Source organism: Myripristis murdjan, chromosome 9, assembly GCF_902150065.1.
Source record: "Myripristis murdjan chromosome 9, fMyrMur1.1, whole genome shotgun sequence".
Classification (NCBI taxonomy): Eukaryota; Metazoa; Chordata; class Actinopteri; order Holocentriformes; family Holocentridae; genus Myripristis; species Myripristis murdjan.
Window position 1 is genome coordinate 30,810,571 of NC_043988.1, and position 20,062 is coordinate 30,830,632.

General features: G+C 39.1%; 1 protein-coding gene across 1 annotated transcript in view; it reads left to right on the forward strand.

Annotated features, from left to right (window-relative positions):
* The window catches only part of ppil2 (peptidylprolyl isomerase (cyclophilin)-like 2), a 40,036-nt gene extending 20,851 nt beyond the window's left edge, over window positions 1–19,185 (forward strand). The window contains 7 exon segments of the mRNA XM_030060072.1: window positions 4,351–4,468; window positions 5,398–5,454; window positions 11,346–11,418; window positions 12,197–12,259; window positions 13,742–13,829; window positions 13,832–13,883; window positions 18,902–19,185. Of these exon segments, the coding sequence (XP_029915932.1) occupies window positions 4,351–4,468; window positions 5,398–5,454; window positions 11,346–11,418; window positions 12,197–12,259; window positions 13,742–13,829; window positions 13,832–13,883; window positions 18,902–19,004 (554 nt within the window). The 3' untranslated portion in view covers window positions 19,005–19,185.
* Window positions 19,186–20,062: the final 877 nt, after the last annotated feature.

The following is a 20,062-nucleotide window of genomic DNA, read 5'->3' on the forward strand; positions in this document are numbered from 1 at the left end:
CACAAAGCCTGCAGTCCACATGTGTTCTTGTGGCCTGTTGTAAAATGGTGTGTTTGTGCAGACTGGGGCCTAAACAGTCTTGGAGCTGCATCAGTTGGCTTTGACTAGAAAGCTGAACTCTTGTGGATTCAATGAGCCACATTTGATTTGTGTGTGATGATGTTAGCCGTAATATCAGCCATTTCACTGTAATCAGACCATTTTTTTTTTTTTTGAAACATTATCTCACTGTATAAAATGCCCTGTAGTGACCTCTGTGATCGAGGGAAGTTTCTGAGCAGTTTCTTGAACAGAATGCTGGGGAACAGAATGTCAGAAATTTCGGACACCAAATCTCACCATGGATTTTTCTGTGTTGTTTCTCAAGGTCTTGGTGTCCTAATGTGGTGTTTGGGAGGGATTTTTGACCATTTTTATTCATTCTCGAATTTTTGCACTAAATTTGTGTAACAGGTGGTATCAATCCAAAAAAGTGCTGCAACATCATGCCCTAACCCTTATACAGTTTAAATTTAAAAGAAATAATAGTCGCCCAACCAAAACACAATGTTTATTACAGATGTATGACTGTAATAACTTGACACACAGTGCTGAGCTGCATCACAAATCAATCTTTAGTTTCCCAGATTTCCGATGATATCTACCTCTTTTATGTGGCATCTACTGCTGACCTTTAATTACCCCCTGAAGATGAGTCTAAAGAAGGGCTGCAATGACGAGGGTTTCATGTAATTTGTATGAATTATATCCTTAAGGACAGCATTGTAGCGGAAAATAGAAAAGTCAAATTTCAGCTTCTGAGAATTCAGTCTCGGTGGGGAAAAAAACTAAGTTATGGACATTTCAATGTTGATTCAATAACGTTACACAAATTCCCAGAATTTTGAATTCATTTGAAATCTGCCTTAATATGGATAGACTCTGGTTGTCCCTGGTGAGTGTGAAGCCTTTACTTACTCACTTACTGCGTTTAAGGGACATACTTTCCTTACCTAGGCTACTTACTTGACTTACTATATTTACTTATTTTACTTTCTTCAGCTGCTTACTTGATTATATACTTAAAACATGTGTATTTGCAGTCATTCTGCTCGAGTTTGAAGGCATATTTTGAGGCCGGCCCTGTTCATGACAGGAGGTAATTTTGCCTGTTGGAGTTGAGTCCAGCATTCTGACTTGCAAGATTTAATTATGCAGGCTGAACAGTTCAAAAAGGCGTTGGGTTAAAAAGAGAAGCCGCAACAAATAACTATGAACAAACTCTTCACGCCTCATGCTGGAGGTCGCCTGCTCATGCTGAGATGATCGCGCCGGAAAATTCAAGTATCATCTAAAATGTTAAATGTGAGTTTTGCATTGCCATACGTTAATGAGAAAGGTAGAAAACACTGGAAGACACTCGGTGCAGCGTAACCCTCTCTGTGAGTTTGATGCTTCTGAACTTAGAATAAAGTTTTCCTAATTCAAGCTGCTCTTCCTCTCCGTCTCCAAGCTCTTCAGAGCCTCGTTCGGCCTCTCCTCTCCTCTCAGAGGTGCAGATTGCTCCGATTATTGAGATGTAAATGAAATTCCAGAAGTGTATTTAAAATTCTCAAACACGCGCAATCGCATATTCTGAACTTCACCTGCATAATGCATTCGCGAGTCAGGACCCTTCGGTGAAATTCCCACAATTGCGTGCTCAAGTCGCTCCGTGCAGCTTTTTTGTCTTGTCAGGCCTGTTCAGTGGATTTGCAGGTTTGGGGGTTTTTAGACACGAACGCCTCCACTGTTCATCCTGTTTAGTTTTGACTTGAGGGATCTTTCAAATTAACATCAGAAGGAATGGAGTTTGATTGACTCGGCTAATCAGAGTGTTTCCCCCCCGGTTTAGGACCCAGGATCGTTCCGTCCGGCCTCCTGCTCCCTCCCTCCCCCTCATTTATGATCCACACATACTGAGGCAGAATGTCAGCAAGGTGATAAATTATGCAAAAATGTCACCAGGGGAAGTTGATGGCTGCACAAAGCCTCTGTAGGCTTGATTGGCTGGCAGTATGTATTTACACGGCAGCATTAAGGCACACACACACACACACACACACATACAGACATACGTACACACACACACCAGCTGGCAGGACACAGGACAGTAAAACACACCTCCAGGGCGACAGATCCTCTCTCCCCCGATGGGAGCAAATAAGCTCCGGCGGTGCGTATTCCTGGATGCGCGTCATGATGATTCTTAATGATGAAGTCGGGTCTGAGTAATGATTCGCTGAGGGATTTCTCCACACGGCTCCATGTCCGAGGGCAAACAGCGCTTTTCTATAAGCTTCTTATGAAAGTAGCGGGTCGCTGATTTCATGTTATTTATTTATTTATTTTTAAATTGAAGTAATAATTGGTGACATTTTCACACAAATAAGCTTCTGTTTTGCTGCTCCTCATTGCCAGATGATATAACACGGTAATGATTCAGCTTGTATAATGAAAGCTTTCACATTTGCTTTCACAAATTCTGCAGCTTCTGAAAATTCGGAATACGCTTCAACAGAATTTTAACTTGACCTCATTAATACCCTTTGAGACAGCTCCAAGCTCTAATCGCTCGTCTTATTGATTTTAAATATAATCGCTTTGAATTTATTCTTTTTCTGAAATCTTCTCATTCTTATTGTTGTCATTGTTTTATTTATTTTTCTCACCGTCAGTGCCTACACTTTCACTGTATAACATTGGTAATTTTACCTCGATTTTAACCGATATAGCCTTATATTCTTCTTTTTCGGCCTTTTGATTTTAGTTTTAGTTAGTTTAGATTTTATGTTTTGTATGTACCTCGGCACTGTTGCAAATGAGCGTCACTCCATCAGCAGAAAATCAAAGGAACAAAGCAACACTGAACATTTTGTCATCCATGAATCATGATGTCCCTATAACAAATCTTTGTTTTTGGCCGAACTTCTGTCATTACAATTTTGAATGCTGGAACGCAGCAGTGAGACTGTTTCTTTAAGTTTTGTCAAAATCAGACTAGTGTGAGATTCTGCATGCGTCACACTTAGTTTAGTTTAGTTGATTGATTTTGCCCCCATTATCAACCTGATGAAGACCTCGGTGCCAAAAAAAAGTTTGGTGAAGAGTAATAAATATATGGATTTTATAAGAGAAGGGTTTAATTTTCCGCCTATTTAAAAACAACAACAACAACCACATAACATCCATAGAAAGAGGAACAGTGAGACTAATTGTGTGCAGGGACAAGTCAAACCCCTGAGGGCCTGACTGAGTGAGTTCTCTTAGTCATCACAATTGTCTCCATTCAGTGCAAAACAGAAGAGCAGAAAAGGATTGCAAAATTTAAAAAATAAAAGTATATGGTTACATTTGTAATTACATACGCACAAGCAAATGGTTAAAGTCACATAGAAATTAAAATGATTGTTGCGCCTTCATAGGTCATTCTAAATGCACCATACGCCTTATTTACAGGCCATGCAACAAAAAAAGACAAAAAATAACTTTAAGTGTCTTGTTTATGTTACACTGTAGTGCGCAGTCACTTCCTGGATTTCAATGTAGGCAACAAAAAGATGTCTCCAGTCAGTATGTCGAAGATTAAAGTTGTAAATTTATGAGAAAAAACTGACAAATATATGACCAAAAAAACTTGAAAATTCTGAGATGATAAAGTCACACATTTATGAGAAAAAAAAATCGAATAATAATAATTGTGATTCTTGGGCTGAAATCACCATGATTTCCTTAAAGAAAAAGAAAAAATCATAAATTTACACTTGAGTCTTCAATTTCTGTGTGTTTTCTTGCAAATTTCTAACTTTATAATCTCAGAATTTTCAAAATTTTTTTCCATAGAGTTGTGAGGTGTTTTTTTTTTGTCTTAAATTCATGAATTTAATCTCAGAGAATATCCATGTTTTTTTTTCTCATAAATTTGTGACTTCATGATCTCTGAGTTTCTTTTCACATACAGTTGTAAGTTTTTTCTCGTAAAGTTACAGCTTTAATTGTGGAAATTTTAATCATTCAATGGAGTCTTTTTCTCGGAGCCCCAATGCGCTGTCATAGTCGTACCTGACTGACAGGTGATGTCTTGGAGGTTTAGTGGGAAAACAGCACAGCAGTGAGGGCTTCGCTCCAGAAGATGCCACGGTGGATGGAAAAATAAATAAATAACTTAATAAATAAAACAAAGATCCTGTAGCTTAACACTTTTGATGACGTGGGGGTTAAGTTTTCATATTTCTCAAAGTGTTAAAATCTCCATGAGCCCCCGTTACCTACAGCAGAAACTCATCGCCGCCTCCTCCTCTTTCTTTCTCTTTCTCTCTTTCCACCGTCCAGGCGGGGAGTCCTACTGGGGAAAGCCGTTCAAGGATGAGTTTCGGCCCAACCTGTCCCACACCGGCCGGGGCGTGCTCAGCATGGCCAACTCGGGCCCCAACACCAACAAGTCCCAGTTGTAAGAGGCGTCACTCTAACCAGCCTGTCCTGAACTCTCCTATCACCCACAGAGTCGGTCAACACACAGCGGCACAGGAGCAAATGTTTCCTCTGCTCTCCTGTGTGTGTGTGTGTGTGTGTGTGTGTGTGTGTGTCACATTTCTTCCCTGAAATTCCCTTCTTTGCTTCTTGCATGAGGCACCGCAGGTCATCCTGTCAAAATGAAAATTAACATGTTGATTTACTCAAATACAGTTGGCTCGTATTGTGCCGTTATTTATTTCGGCATTAGCATATTCAGATGAGTTAATATTTACTTTTTTAACAAGTTCAAATTTAGAGTCAGGATTTCAGAGTGCAGTTTTCCTGTTGCGTTTTGATTAGTAGCAGTTATTTCCTAAATCTTGTGTACACGGTATGTAACATGCCTTGTAAAAGTGAAATGACAAGATATTTATAAAAAAAAAAAAAAAAGGCAGGGGAGGTGTTTAAAAGCAGCATTTCATCTTTTGCACAAATTTTTTTGTTTTGTTTTGTTTTGTTTTGGTCTTTTTTATTCTTTGTTTCTTTTACATTAGTTTTATGTTCATTGTATTAAAAGCAACTCCAGTTTTTTTTTTTTAGCTTAATGCTATAATATATCTCAGAATTTACCAGTTCAGCCAAAATAGCTGTTGGATGCTTGTGGTGCCTCTTATTATGTATTAGAAACCATTTATAATTCAGAGCTCTTTTGATTTATTCATCCAAAGTTTATAAAAAAAAAAGTAAACATCATTATCATTATATACTGACTGTTTTCTTCCCAAAAAGGCAAAGTTTACTTTTTTCTGAAATAAATGGAAGCTCAAACCTTTTCAGATATTCCTCTCCACCATATCCAACAGGTTAGATTATTTGATTTGGATTGATTGATTGATTTTTGTTATTTGTTCTGTTTTCTCTCAGTTTCATCACGTTCCGGTCGTGCACCTACCTGGACAGGAAGCACACTGTGTTCGGAAGGTACAGTAAACCTCTTTCTTTTTGTTCTGTGCGTGTGTGTCCTCGTGCGCTGATTAATTAATTTCACCAGCGTGGCTTGATGAGAATTATTTGGCCCCTCTGAGCCGCCGCAAGTTTTTGTTTCTCGTCACCCGGCTGAGGCAGGCGGCTTGGGAAACTGACAGCCTGGACTGACACTCGCTCAATGCTCAGTTCCTTTCACACACACACACACACACACACACACACACACACACACACACACGACAGTTTGGTTAGGGCCGCAGCCTGCCCTGACACACACACACACACACACAGTCTCAAAGAGTGTGTTTACACCCACAGTTCATATTCTTTTGTCTGAACCCCAGTGGAAAAGTTTCCATTGTTGAGTTTTGGAAGTTTTCTTTGTTGACTTTTTGTATTTATTCTGTTGTGTTTAGCTGAGGGGCTTGTAAACAGGAGTCACATGGACTCCCAAGCACAGTAGCTTGTTTATTGGAGAGAGTTTTGGTAAACCATCGCCCTGCCAAGTTAGAGACTCTGAAAAACAAACAAGTCTGATTCCAATCCCTGTAACTTCAGCCAAAGCATGATGGACGTCTCTGTTACTTTCTGCTGTAATTTATTTCCTCTGTGTCTTCGCACCAGTTAAGAAACATCGAGGAGAAACTGCTGGTGGCCAGATCTTTTTAAACCCATATTACCTTGCTTACTGGGGTTGTTTTCCTGTTGTTGGTTTGGATTATGTTTTTATTCATACTGAACCACAAAATTGTTCTCACCTGTCAAATGAAGCAAACTCCAGGAGCGAGTGTTTCAGGGTTTCAGTGAAATACCTCAAACTGCTCGGTGTAACCATGAAAATGAAGATGAAAATGCAGTGACAGCAGGCTTGTGAGTGTACAATAATCAGTTTTGATATTTTGGTAACACTTCATTTTAGTGGACCGTGACTTTCATGGTAAGTAAGTGATAATTAGTAAGTAACATATTTATAATCATTGAAATTACTTTGAAATTACCCCCAAATTACATCAACATTTACCTAAAAAATGTATTGAAACAGAAACTTTTACTGTCACCAGATTGAATCTAGATGAATATTTCAAATCCAAATGTGCCGGTGGTCCTGGAATTTCTGGAATATCATGAAATCTCAACTGACTTGATGTGTGCAACTTGAATGCAAATTGAGTTCTCTTTATTCAATAGTTTCTACAGAAAAAACATCAAATAAAATTTATTAATTTGGTTTGTAGCATCATTTCAAATGTTCAGAATGAGTTTGGTGACACAGTAACAGTAAAAGTTTTGCTTTTCAATAAATTTTGAGGTCAATGTTGATCTAATTTGGGGGTAATTTGGGGGGTTACTCACTATTTATCACCTACTTACCATGAAATTTGTGATTCACTAAAATGTTACCAATATTTTCAAGGGTTAGTTATTAAGTACTTGTATGACAATGGCTTTATTGACCAGATCCTCAATATTGATACCGAATATGAGATGGACATAAATATTGCTTTGGAAATGTACCAGTCAAACACACACAAAAAAACAGTTTACGCAGGACTTCTCTTTTTTTGAGACATGAAGTCTTTTCTTGTCTTTCCAGTTCCAGGACCTTTGGGTTCCTCAGAGGATCCTGGAGGTTCCTTTTTAAAATGAGGATTAAATTAATTTTAGCATCATTTCATTCACAAGAAGCTAACACAAGGAGAGACAGTGTAAGAAGGACTATTCTTACTCCCACAGTTAATCTGCCCACCTTCTTTATAGATAGATGTACAAAAATAGCCTCATGCCAAGGTCAGTGTACATGAATTCAGCCTGATTTTGGCAGGTTTATCGTGGCCAATAAATATCCAGCGTCGTGCCCAAATATGACATTTATGAAACCATGATTCAACTAGTGACAGTAGCTTTTTGGCTTCTGTCCCCCAACGTGACAAAGCCTATGCTGTGTCAGATTATGTGTTTGTTGCCCCTCCTCCGCCATCACCTGTGCACGCCGTGCTCCATCCTGAAAGACGGCGTGTGCTGATTGGTTGGAATCAAACGTGTAGTGACATGGCAAGAGTTTATATCAGTGTGAGCGACAGAAAGATCCCATAGGCTGATTAGGGCTGGGTATCTTTAAAAAATTGGTACCGATACCTTCAGTTTGATACTTGATCCTGAACGACCAATTTTATCACCAGAATCACCACAATAATTGGATTTTGGTACCAGCATGCTGAATGTTTATTAGCTCTCTGATGCTGATGAGAATTACTCCTTAGGTATCAAATTTCGTACTCGATACTCGGTAGTATTGAAGCAGTTTGTTCGCTGCCATAAAAGTATCTTAAGTTTGTTCCTTAGCCCTAAACCTGATCCCAGGTTGAGATTAGGGCTGTCCTAAACGATTATTTTTTTCCCGATTAATCTATCAACTATTTTTACGATTAGTCGATTAGTCAAACGATTAAAATGACCCAGTTTTACAAAAATTGCTGTCATGTGCGACGTTTCTCGAAGCAGCGTGGTGCAGTCAAAGTTACCTTGTGTTGCTTTAACTCATTCATGCTACCGTGTTACCGTAAATTCATGTGGTAATTAGTTAGTTAGACTTACGATTGTCCAGCTTTTTGCTTTCTGTCGTCCTCCAGCACCAGGATGTTGCTGCTTCAGGTGCTTGTTCATCACTGTGGTGCTGCTGTGCTACGCCATCTCCGTTTTGCAAAGGCTGCAGACGACCAAGTCATTTGGCTTCTCTTTAAAATATCTCCACACTTTTGACGACTTTGACCGTCTTTTTGGCTGTTTCGTGGCACCACTGCTGCCTTCTTCTCCGTCTGAAACTCTCGGACCTGGAGCCTCTGCCATTTTTTTCCACTTCTGTTCATGAACGTCAACGTCTGCTGTACGCTGTTTGCGTAAATTGCGTAATCAACATAATCCACAACAACTTGACGGTATGTTGTACGTGTCGACGTATTTACATCACCGACGTAATCGATTAAGTCGATTAATCGGGACAGCCCTAGTTGAGATTGAGCAGCCAGTTTGAAAAAATCCTCCTCAGTCGAGTTAGGGTTAGGGTTTAAGTGTTACTACTGGAAAATTTTGTAATTATGTTTTCAGGTTATCTGTCTGTCCGTCCATCCGTCCCATTCTCATGAAGGCAATATCTCAGGAACACCTTGAGGGAATTTCTTCAGATTTGGCACAAATGTCCACTTGGACTCAAGGATGAACTGATGAGATTTTTGTGGTGAAAGGTCAAAGGTCAAGGTCACTGTGACCTCACAAAAGACATTTTTGGCCCTAACTCAAGAAAGGTCAAAGGACAACTTCACTGTGATGTCAGAATGGCCTGAAAAAACAAAACAAAAACACTTTTCTGGCCATTATTCAGTGCCGTAACTCAGCATTTTCACCTCACTTCCTTTGTTTGACTGTAGGCTACAAATATGGTATGCATTTCTAATTTCTAATGTCTAATTTGGACTGAGTGTATCTGTCTATCTATCTATCTATCTATCTATCTATCTATCTATCTATCTATCTATCTATCTATCCATCCATTTCATGGAAAAATACACTTAATGCCTTTTATTAAATTCCCTCAAAGTCTTCACTGCAAATATTATATGGGTCCGGACAGACATGGATGAATGAGGCACACAACAGCGAGGCGGTATTTCTAGTTTTGGCATAAAAAAAGTTTGAGAACCCATATCTCAGAGTTATATCGTCTTATATCACTGAGTTTAAGGGCTCCTCTACTGCAGCTGGGAGCGCTACGGTAACGTGGAAGCAGAGCACGATGGCGAGAGAGGCGGTTCCTGCTAACCATTGGGCGTACAGTGAGATACAGCCTGTATTTATGTGTGTGTGTGTCTGTTCTTTCTCCACCCATGGTAACAGGGGGGCCCAGGGAATCAGCTGGATAAAGGGCCTGCAGTTAGGAGGGCAAAGTGAGAACAATTTCTTAAAGTGCTCTGCAGCAGGGGAGTCACTAACAGATCACCTCCCGCCCCGCAGTGTTTGACACCGACTCTATATCTGCGGCGGCTGTTTTCTCCGCCGTGTTTACACCGCGAGACCCGCTGAGCCTCTAACAGACTATAAACTCCGGCTTTTAGCAGCAGCCCGCAGCCTCAGCGGTCAGAGGAATTTTAATGAGGCCTGTGGAAATGGCCCAGCCACTTAATGATTGCATTAATGCATTACAAGTTAACATTTAATAGATGTCATTACATGGCTTTGTGGAAATACTTTGTTCTGATTGGCTGGTGAATGCACTCTAAGGTCTGCGTCACACATTATCTTGTTTTTCCCCAGATTAAAAAAAAAAAAAAAAAGGGTTTGTAAGATAGTTATGTTATGTTACATTTTGGTTACTCCAACCAGTCCTGCTGGATTGATCTTGTAATAAAATATTTAAAAATTAGTACTTCATGTTTCCTCTGAATAGACACATAAAATTGTTGATCGCTGAATTTTATTTAGGTTGGGGATTGTTTTATACTTTTAATTAGAGGTTTATTTGCAGTTTGACTTTATATTTATTTCCTATGAACTTTTTACTCTTATTTTTCCATTTTATTTATTTTTTTTATTGGTTGCATTATTATTATAGTTTTTTCTCTTTATGCTTTTTATGCGTTATGTAAAGCACCTTGAACTGCTCCTGTGTATGAAAGGTGCTATACAAATAAACCTGCTTTACCTTGCCTAAGACGTCAGATATTATATCTTCGCTTGGCACCAAGATTTTGATTCATTCTTATCCATTACTCATCCCTTTGAACTTTGATTTTTCCTGTACATTTTTAGTTAAGTACAATTCAATTTCAATTCAATTTTATTTATTTGTATAGCCCAGAATCACAAATTACAAATTTGTCCCAAAGGGCTTTACAGAAAAATACAACATCCTCTGTCCTTAGACCCTAAGTAGTTTAAAAGTTAGAAAAAATAAGCTTTTCCCCCCATACTGTAGCACAGACACATATATATTCTGTATCTGCTGGTTGCAGCGTTTCATTTTAGCTGCATCAGGCTACACTGAGTGAAATATTCAAACCCAAGATGCCATTGTTTTATATTACATCAGATAGACGATATCTAGATGTCTTGTGCAGCTTTTTATACACATTTCTCTGCAATTCTGCACGACATATTCGGTATCTTTGGAAAGCCAGGGATCTCCGCTAGAATTTAAATTGTGGGTTCTGTGGGTTTGAACCAAACTTGAACTCACCGATCAGATGAGGACAACTGAAGATGAGGCTAATTGTTACTAATGACAACGCAATCAGCATCACCAGTTAAATAAATATGTAAAAAACCTTAAAATCATTTAAATAGTTTTGGTCTAATAGCTGCATGTCGCTCTCTGTTAGACTTTGTAATGCAGTTCAGTGACCCTGTGGATTTGGTGTCTTGCTCAAGGACACTTCAGCAGAGTGGATGTTTGCTTGGTTGAACATCGTCGTCCCTTCTCTCTGCTCCGCCCGGCTGCCATCTCGTCATGATCGTTCCAGCTTCCTTTATGATCTTTTGTCCACATTTGAATGAGGAAATGTCATTTTTGAACGATTAAAAAAGGCCTTCTGAGCGTCAGAGCACGACAGCTGACACTGTTCTCTGAGCTCATTTTCTGCAAAATAATGGACTGAGTGAGCAGTGTGACAAATTTTTCGAATGTATTAATGGAGAAGAGGGCTCTGAAGTTTGCATGTTAATGTCAGCCGCTGCTTAGATTTTGTTTGATCTCGTCTGACCAAGATGAAAGCTTTGGCCGCCTGCATGAGCAATCCAGGTCTCTTTTTTTTTTTTTTTAGCCAATTAGATGTCTAGACGACTGGTCGTTTCAATAAGTAGGGAATGAATTTCCATGTTTCTCCCTTGTGCAGGGTCGTTGGCGGCTTTGAGGCGCTCACAGCCATGGAGAATGTGGAGAGTGATCCCAAAACAGACAAACCCAAGGTACGGAGCAGTGATGTTGAAGGCCTGGGGGTTTGCTTTACCAAGGATGATGTAGATTTTCATTGATTCTAATGAATGAATTTTTTGAGTCATCTGACACACATTTAAATAAACAACAAGTCACCCATCAGGATGCAAGGCTCAGAGCGACAGTGACAGTGATCGATCATGTCAGAGACAAGGCCGGGGAAAAGAAAGAAAGAAAGTCAAAGCTACAGAGAGAAAAAGAAGAGGCAAACTGCCCTGGTTTCAAGAAATACTGATAATAATGGCAGCGGTGGAGGGATTAAATTTAGTCATTATAATGCAAAAGGATTGTGTCACTTTTTTATATGCAAATTAGAAGCAGGTCAACTGTAAGGAAACAAGGGGCCAAAAGCATATTCTTCAGATAAAACTGTTAATAATAGAAAGTTATTAGGACGTTTATTCTGTAAAAAAAAAAAATCTATTTTTCCCCCAACAAGTTCACCATTTCCTTGGGAGCTGGATAAATTCTGTGTAAAACTGTAATTTAAATCGCTAAAACAAGGACTGTTTAGAGTCAGGTGGCAAAAATTTCAAATAATCACAATTTATTGGAGACTTAGTGTCAGCTGAGGCTAAAGCATCCTGACTCAAACTGTCCCTTTTTGATTATTGTAGCTTTAAAAGTAATAAATGATTCAGTCACAATCAGCAAAGGACTCTCAAAATTGATTTTTCTTACATGTCATTTTGTTTAAATAGTTTGTTTGTTTGTTTTAATTGTAATTTTGTCCGTTTGTTTGTCTGGTAGTCGGAGATTAAGCTGCTGAGCGCCACCGTGTTTGTGGATCCTTACGAAGAGGCAGACGCCCAGGTTTGTCTGTCTGTCTGTCTGTCTGTCGTTTCTAACACCTGATATCAGTCACGTGTTGCTTCCTGTGTGTCTGTCTGTCCGCCCTGTAAGGGTGCACTCAGCGGACAGTTTTTTTTTTGTCCACCTCGTGCCACAGGTCTGATTTTTTTCTAATCAGTAGCTGCAGTTACATGGACAAGAATATCTTCAACTGAAATCACTCTGGTCAGAGATTCCAGCTGAACTGTTTACAGGGACGCTAAATAAAGTGATATGATAAGATGTGTGTTTACATGGCCCGAAGCTTTTAATCTTCCTGTTTGCTGTAAACTTGTGGGCATGTAAAGTCCTTTTGTAAAGAGATATTGGGCTCTAAATAAACCTGAACTTGAACTTGAATGTGACTTTTTTGACATGTGCAAAGTTGTTCCGCCTGCTGGGAAGTGTCTAATCTGCTGGAAATATAAATATAATATAAATATAATATAGACTAAGTCATGTTGGCCAGCAGGTCGTCCGTAAGACTGTAAAAATGAAAGGTGCCAGGGTGGATTTGACTTTCAACCAAACTTTCCAAGCAGGTTTTTGATTTGGTCGACGGTTCGCTGGTTTCTGATTTCGCTCATCTTTTCCAACAACTTGTCTGAACAACTCGTGGTTTCCAGCCTTTCAACTGCAGAGGCGTCGCTGTGCTTCAGTCCTTTAAAGATTTAATCTGTACAGCAAAAAAAAAAAAAAAAAAAAAGTTATCAGTTACAAAGCAGTTGTATTTTGCTGTTTCTGTCCTTCCTGGAAACTCTTCACGTCACCTGATGCTCTCCCACGTGGAGCAAACATGAGCAGAAAGAACAGATTTATTCCAACCGTCACATTAAGAGTTTACATGGTTATTAGGTGCTAATATTATCCTATTGAATGAACGATCAAAAGCTTACACCAGCCCTTTCAACTCGATTGAAAATTCCTTCCATTCAGGCCAGTCTCACCTGATTGAGGTCGTCATATGAAGCATTTTTATCCTGATTGGGCTCTTATTCTGATTATTAATGGAATATTAGGGTCCATGTAAACACAGCAAAAAAGCTGCATGAAGGCACATTTATTTTCAATTCTGATGCAGATTGCTTGGATATGCGGCACAAAATCGAGTCCAGAGGCATGCTGACTGGTTTTTGAGCGGTCAAAGTGCACCGTCATTGTTACCTGTCATTCATCTGAGACAGCTGCAGTAATTTTGGCCCCACGTTAGCTTGGGCATGGAGGACAATTCGGCACAGTAATGGAGAGAAAGCTCAATAGACGATCCTTAAAGCAACATGAAGAATCACCCAGAAAAGTAAAAAAAAAAAAAAAGACAAGTAATTTGAATTTGAGCCTGAAGGCCTGCAGTGTAAATGTAGCCAAAGTCTGTCCTCTGAGCTGAAACATGCTTATGGGGGTTTACGTGATTGTGTGTGTGTGTGTGTGTGTGTGTGTGTGTGTGTGTGTGTGTGTGTGTCTCAGATCGCAGCAGAGCGAGAAAAGGAGCTCCAGAAGCAGGAGGAGGAGAGGCAGCAGGCGAGCGCAGCGCTGAAGAAAGCCAAGGAGGAGCAGGCCCCAAAACCTTCAAGCAAGGTGTGGGGAAGTACATCAACCCAAGCACAATGTAAGGACACACACTCACACACACACACACACACACACACACACACACACACAGATTTCCTGCACTCTGGCTCTTGGTTTCACAGCAGCAGAGACTAATCCAAAGCCATTTATTCCATTTACTAAGCAGAATTCATAGAAATAAGTAAACGTGACAGGAGAATATGCTCACCTCCACACAAAATATTACACGTGTTTGCACAGTTTGAAGTCAGTGATTTGAGAAATGGGATAGTAATGAATGGATGAAAAAAACAAAAAAAAAAAAAAACAAACATTATGATTATATAGCAACCGGGAATGCAAATTGCCAGTTATGGCGAGGATTATCCATTTTCCCCACAGGGATCATTCAAGTTTATCTCATTATGGAGAGCGTTTTTCCTCTGACTGGAGGCGTATTGTATTGTGCTTTTCTGTGATACTGCAACACATTTTGTTATAGTAATGAAAAAATACAAATCCAAGGTAGGGCTGTGCAATATCACCTAAATCTCATATCTTGATAAAGGTCATTTTATATCCTGATAACAATATATATCATGATATAGCACATTTTCAGTAAATTGCATTAATAAATAGTTCATATAAAAAGATAACATGAAAAGGGCTATTTCTTACTACATTCTGAATTATATAAATGACAAATAAAAGGTACTTAATCATATTTTATTATTTTTCACCTTTATTTGGAACCTTTGTGCAATTTTTCAATTCAGCAGCAATGTATATATATATATATATATATATATATATATGAAGTTATGTAAAATAGAAGTGTAATGATAACTGGAGCCTATCGGCGATCTGTGCATGCTTCCCGATGCTGGCACATTTTTTTCCCAGGTAACAATAGTGCCCTGAATGCACCATATGGAGCGATGTTCCTTCAGTCTGTTACCTAGTGGTTCTCAAATTTTTTTTTCAACATTGTATCCCGTTTTAAATAAATTTTTAGCCAAGTACCCCCTCACCAGTGCAAAAAAAGAGTCTATATAGAGAGATCCAGTCCAGCTCCTTTAGTGTCTGAAACAACAACCTGATACTGTCGGCTCTGTTTTTGCTTCTCTTCTCTTCTCTCCTTTTTTTCATCTGCATCGCTGCTACGTTTCAACCACAGATCCATTTTTCTGGATTTTTTTTCTGGCTTCCCGGTCGTAGTAAACAAACGACCATGTCAGCAGGTTGAAACCATAAACACACACATTCGACACCTTCAGCAAACCCAGAGGGCAAACTCAATATCAAAAGTGGTTTATCAAACTTAGATTCACATTGACGCCGGTCGATGAGGACAACATGATGCCGGTTTTCACATCTCATCAACCGGCTGAGGAACCGAGCAGGTTTGCGAATCTGTTTTGATGTTGCCGGCTCATCCCCAAATTCTGCAGACTGCATGGAGTAACGAAATTTTCTGTGAGAAATAAATCAAAATACTGATTTGGAGTGAATATTTTGTCTCAGTGGATGCAGCCACAAGTTCTGCTGTTTTTTTTTTTTTACCTGAGCCTCATCAGCGTAGAGATAATAATAATGACACTGCTGTCAGATTTTACTACCACTACCACTACACTTCCACACAGGATTTAAAGTTATGTCATGTTTAGTTTCAAGACTTTATTTGTCTAACAACTCTTTGGTTCCTTTTCCTTGCTGTCACCACTTCAGACAGAGTTGCATAGCAAAATCTTCTTAAGTAAGTGCAAGTATGTTCAAACTCAAAATATTAATTCCCCAGTCAAACACCCAAACTTTTTCATGCCGCCGGACTTGCCTAATGCAATTATTTCTTGTGCTCCATTGTGTCCGGCTTCAATTCGGGTTTCATTCAAGGAGAAATCTGTCCTGTCACACAATGTAATTTTTGTGGAAATGCTTAAATTGCCGTCATTATGTATAATTAAGGCACATTAAGTGCACTGGCACCGGTGGAAGGCGGTGTTAAGACTTTGACGGCGAGTGTATATGAAGAAAAGATGATTGTCCTCCCCTCGGTGGCGTGTGTGTGTGTGTGTGTGTGTGTGTGTGTGTGTGTGTGTGTGTGTGTGGTCTTATCCATTTTTGATTTGAGTCATGCTGCCAGATCAGTCGATGCCCTTTTCTTTTTTTTTTCTGGACTGTGACTGAATCTCGCCCACACTGGTCACCATGTCGCGTTTTTATAGCTTTACTGTTTTCATACTGAGAATGAATGACTGAAAGTGGAAGGTGAATGTTCAAGGTACACTAGCGCTGGATAATATATCAATATTATATTGACATCATGATTTGAGATGAGATATCCTCTGGGATTTTAGATGTTGTAATATTGTGGTTTGGCATATTTATTGTCTTTTCCTGGTTTTAACGGCTGCATTACAGTAAAGGGATGGATTTTTCTGAACTGTTCTAGCCATTATAACATTTGTCCCCAGCTTCTTGGTCATAATATCCAAACTACAAATGATTGTTTGTCAAAAATCTTGAATGTAAATACCTCATGGAAGCAGCAGTAGTCATCCCTACTCCCTCTGGCTGTAAGGAACACAGGTGTACAGATTGCAGAGGATCAGCTGAAGTGGGGACTCTGTAGATAGGGCTGGGAGTGAAAAACATGGAAGAAGCATAAAATTTCATTGTTGAGTCTCAATGGTTCTCCTCATCCGCCTGACGCGCCAATAAATTAATTATCCCACAACGAAAGCCTGCCGAGTCTAACAGCCCTTCCTCTTAGTCTACTCTTAATTTGCATCGCGCACCATTAAAGAGGAAAATATGGACTCTGCACATCTGGATTTGGATAGCACAAGTGACATTTTGATTTAAAGCGCGTTTTCTTCCTGAACCAAAAACTCATTCTGGCTTTAACCAAACTGTTTTAGTCGCCCAACCTTACCCCAAACTAACAGTAACCATCAGCATTTTTATTATTCATTTATTTATTATTTATTGTTTTTATTATTATTATTATTATTATTATTATTATTATTGTTTCAATATTTCCTAATGTAAATATCAGTCCTTTTGTTTTTAATACCCTGTTAAGTCCTTTGATCTGTGTTTTATGCTATTAAAGGTGCCATATAAGTGACATTTATTATCACTAGTAGTATTAGTATTATTTTTATGGGACAAACACATAAACAGTGTGTCCAATTCCTGCTGTTTTCACCGATCATTTCACATGGGAGGATTGTAATCTTCACATTATTATGATTTCATTATCTTCTCTTTTTGTTAGTGTATGCAGGACTTCAGTTTTTGATTTTAGAAATGATTTTAGGACAAGTTTTTTTGTTTGTTTGTGTTTTTTTTTTTTTTCTCGTAAGGCCCAGTGGTTCGGTCTGCTGCCTCAGGTCATCACAGGTCACCTGCCCCACCTTTCAGTCTGTCCTCAGTATCTCTATTGCAAACCAAACAAAAAACATTGTTTTTATACACATGGTCCCTGGTGTCTCTGCCCATGTCTGTCATGATCTATACTTTCCAAATACATTTTTACATTTTACCCACAGCGACCATGAAGGTTTGTTCTGCTCACTCGGAGCCCAGGAGCTTTCATGGAAAAGTCGCTCAGGAAAAAAAACTTCTGCCCAGTGTTTTGAATTTGCTCTCTCACACACACACACACACCTGCACACACAGCTTTGTCAGTCACTTTATTTGATGTTTAGAAGAAAATAAAAACCATTCTGTGTGGCATTTGAATGTTATGAGCTTTTCTAGGATGGATACTGTGGCCGAAATGCAGCACAAACTTCTGCTTTTTAGTCATCAAATAGAAAGTTTCCTTCAAGGTGCAGGAGCTCAGGTTTTACAAAGCAGCGTAATCAATCAGTCTCGTTCAGCTTGATCTCTTTCTGATTGATTTTTGGAGATTTAAAAGCGGACTTCAAACGTAAAGATTAGGCTCTGCTTCCACATGTGACCCCTGATGTCTGGACAAAGATCAAGAAGCAGAGTACACTTCCTGCAGTCAGGACAAAGTGGAGGCTCGTCTGTTTATTAGTGACATAGCAATATTCAGGAAGGCATTTTTTACCACGGTTATGTGTGTGAGACAGTGATCAGTTAAATTACAGCTTGGATTTTACACACTCTTTACCAAAATGTACTTTGTGCAAATCCTATAGAGTTATTTTCCAGCCGCATTGACATAAAAAAGCAAAAAAAAAAAAAAAATTAGATTTATTTCCAAATGTTGTTTCTATATTATTCTTACTTTTATGATTTTTTTAAACTTTTATCTTTATTTTATTTTACTGTCATTGTGATGGATTCTGCCTTTTATTTTTCTGTTGTGAAGCACTTTGTCACTGTTGGTGCTACATAAATAGAGTTTATTATTATTTTTATATAGACTCCAGTCCAGTGCTGCGTTCAGATGGAACCAGATGTTATTATTGTGTATTATTTAGGACAAGAGAGGATGGTAAAAACAGATGAGACTGACAGTGAACAGAACCACCATCTGAAGTTAAAATATCTTAACTTTTTGCCGTTTTTTTATTATCGGATATTAAATAGCACATCACAAAAACAGAAAGCGTGGTGGATTTGGACACAGAGAAAATGATAATCCAGTCAAGTGCAACAACACCGAACTATAAACACTTTAAATTTCACTTTAATTTTATAGTCATAATAATAACCAGCTTTACTGAATATTATTTTATAAAGCAATATATTTAATTTTTGAATTTTTCTGCAGACAATACAACATCACCGTAGCAGCCCTTTTTTTTGTACTGACTGACAAGTTTGCTCAGAGTACAGTTTACATGGAGTAAACAGGAAAAAGCAGATTTTTTCCTGTTTAACAGCAGAGTTAGCAGCCAGTCCAGCAGTGGGGTTTATCAGCTCGTCTTTGCTTGGTGGAAATTTCCTGAAGAATTTCTACTGGGTTTTGGGCTAAAATTCACCTCATCTGTGGAGGTGGAGCAGGCAGATGGCGCTCTCAGCCTCATGGGGTGTTTTTGGACTCACAGATCTTTGATTATAATGTGTCCGTTCTTACTGTTGTTTCTTCTCATCCAGAAAGCGTTCGGCTGCCGAAGACGACAGCGGACCGTCCACCAGCGGGTCGGCGGCCAAGAAGTCCAAAGGCAAGACCGGCCTGGGAGACTTCAGCTCCTGGTAGCTCGCAGACATTCAGCCGACACGCTCACCTTTTCTTCCTGGACATGTTTTTTTTTTTTTTTTTATCGGCCAGGTCAAGCACTGGCAAAATTTATTTCACCCTTACTTCAGTTTTTTGTTTGTCATAATGTCTTAGTCGTTGAACAATAAATGAATGCTACTTTTACAAAAAATAATCTGCTTTTTTTTTTTTTTTTTAAACATTTTCCATCAAAGATACAGTGAGTAACTGTTGCTTTTGAGAGCGAGCCAAGAGCCGCTTCCGAGCGTAAAGATGCTAACACAGAGCTCATCTATTGAAAGGAAACACCACTCACTGTAAGAAATCATCAATCTTATCTCTGTGGTCTGGGACAGTCCAATCAATATTGGGTGCAGGACAGTGTAATCAGTGTTTGTGAACATGAGTAACTCTTCTCAGAGACGCACTGTGGTGGCTGTGAAAAGCACCAAGAGGCTTTCAGTGTGAAGGCTCATTTTCTGGAGGAGACCCGATAAGACTCAGCCAGCTCAACTTTCTCAAAAGTGAAATATTTTCAATAAACAAGCCTGACAAGTTTGCACAGTCATTTTGGATAGTGCTCTATTGAAAGCCTGAGCCATGCATCATATCTAAGACTAAGACAGCCTTCATATAAATAATTAAACTGCGCTTGGTCACTTTGTTATGTCTGCACTGGTGACCTGGTTAAACCAGGACACACTGTCTCCTTACTTGACACAAGCCTTCAGACACTAAGAGCTATTTTTCTTCTGCTATGCTGTCTTAAACTTCTCATTCACTCTATGATTAAACTCAAAAGGAAATCCTCATTTTCTGAATGAGGAAAAACACTCAAAATTGGCTTCTCGTTCAGCGGTGTTGAATATGGCCCATTTACAACAAATCATCTGCACTCATATGCACTCAGCACTCCAGCGATGTAATCACAAAATGCCAATGAAACAAACGACGCCGTTATAATTGTCAACTCTGCTCCACAACGAGGGTTGAGATTGTCGAGAGCATCCGTCTTTGTTGTCATCAGCCTCTTCCGTAATTTCAGCCATTTCTGCGCA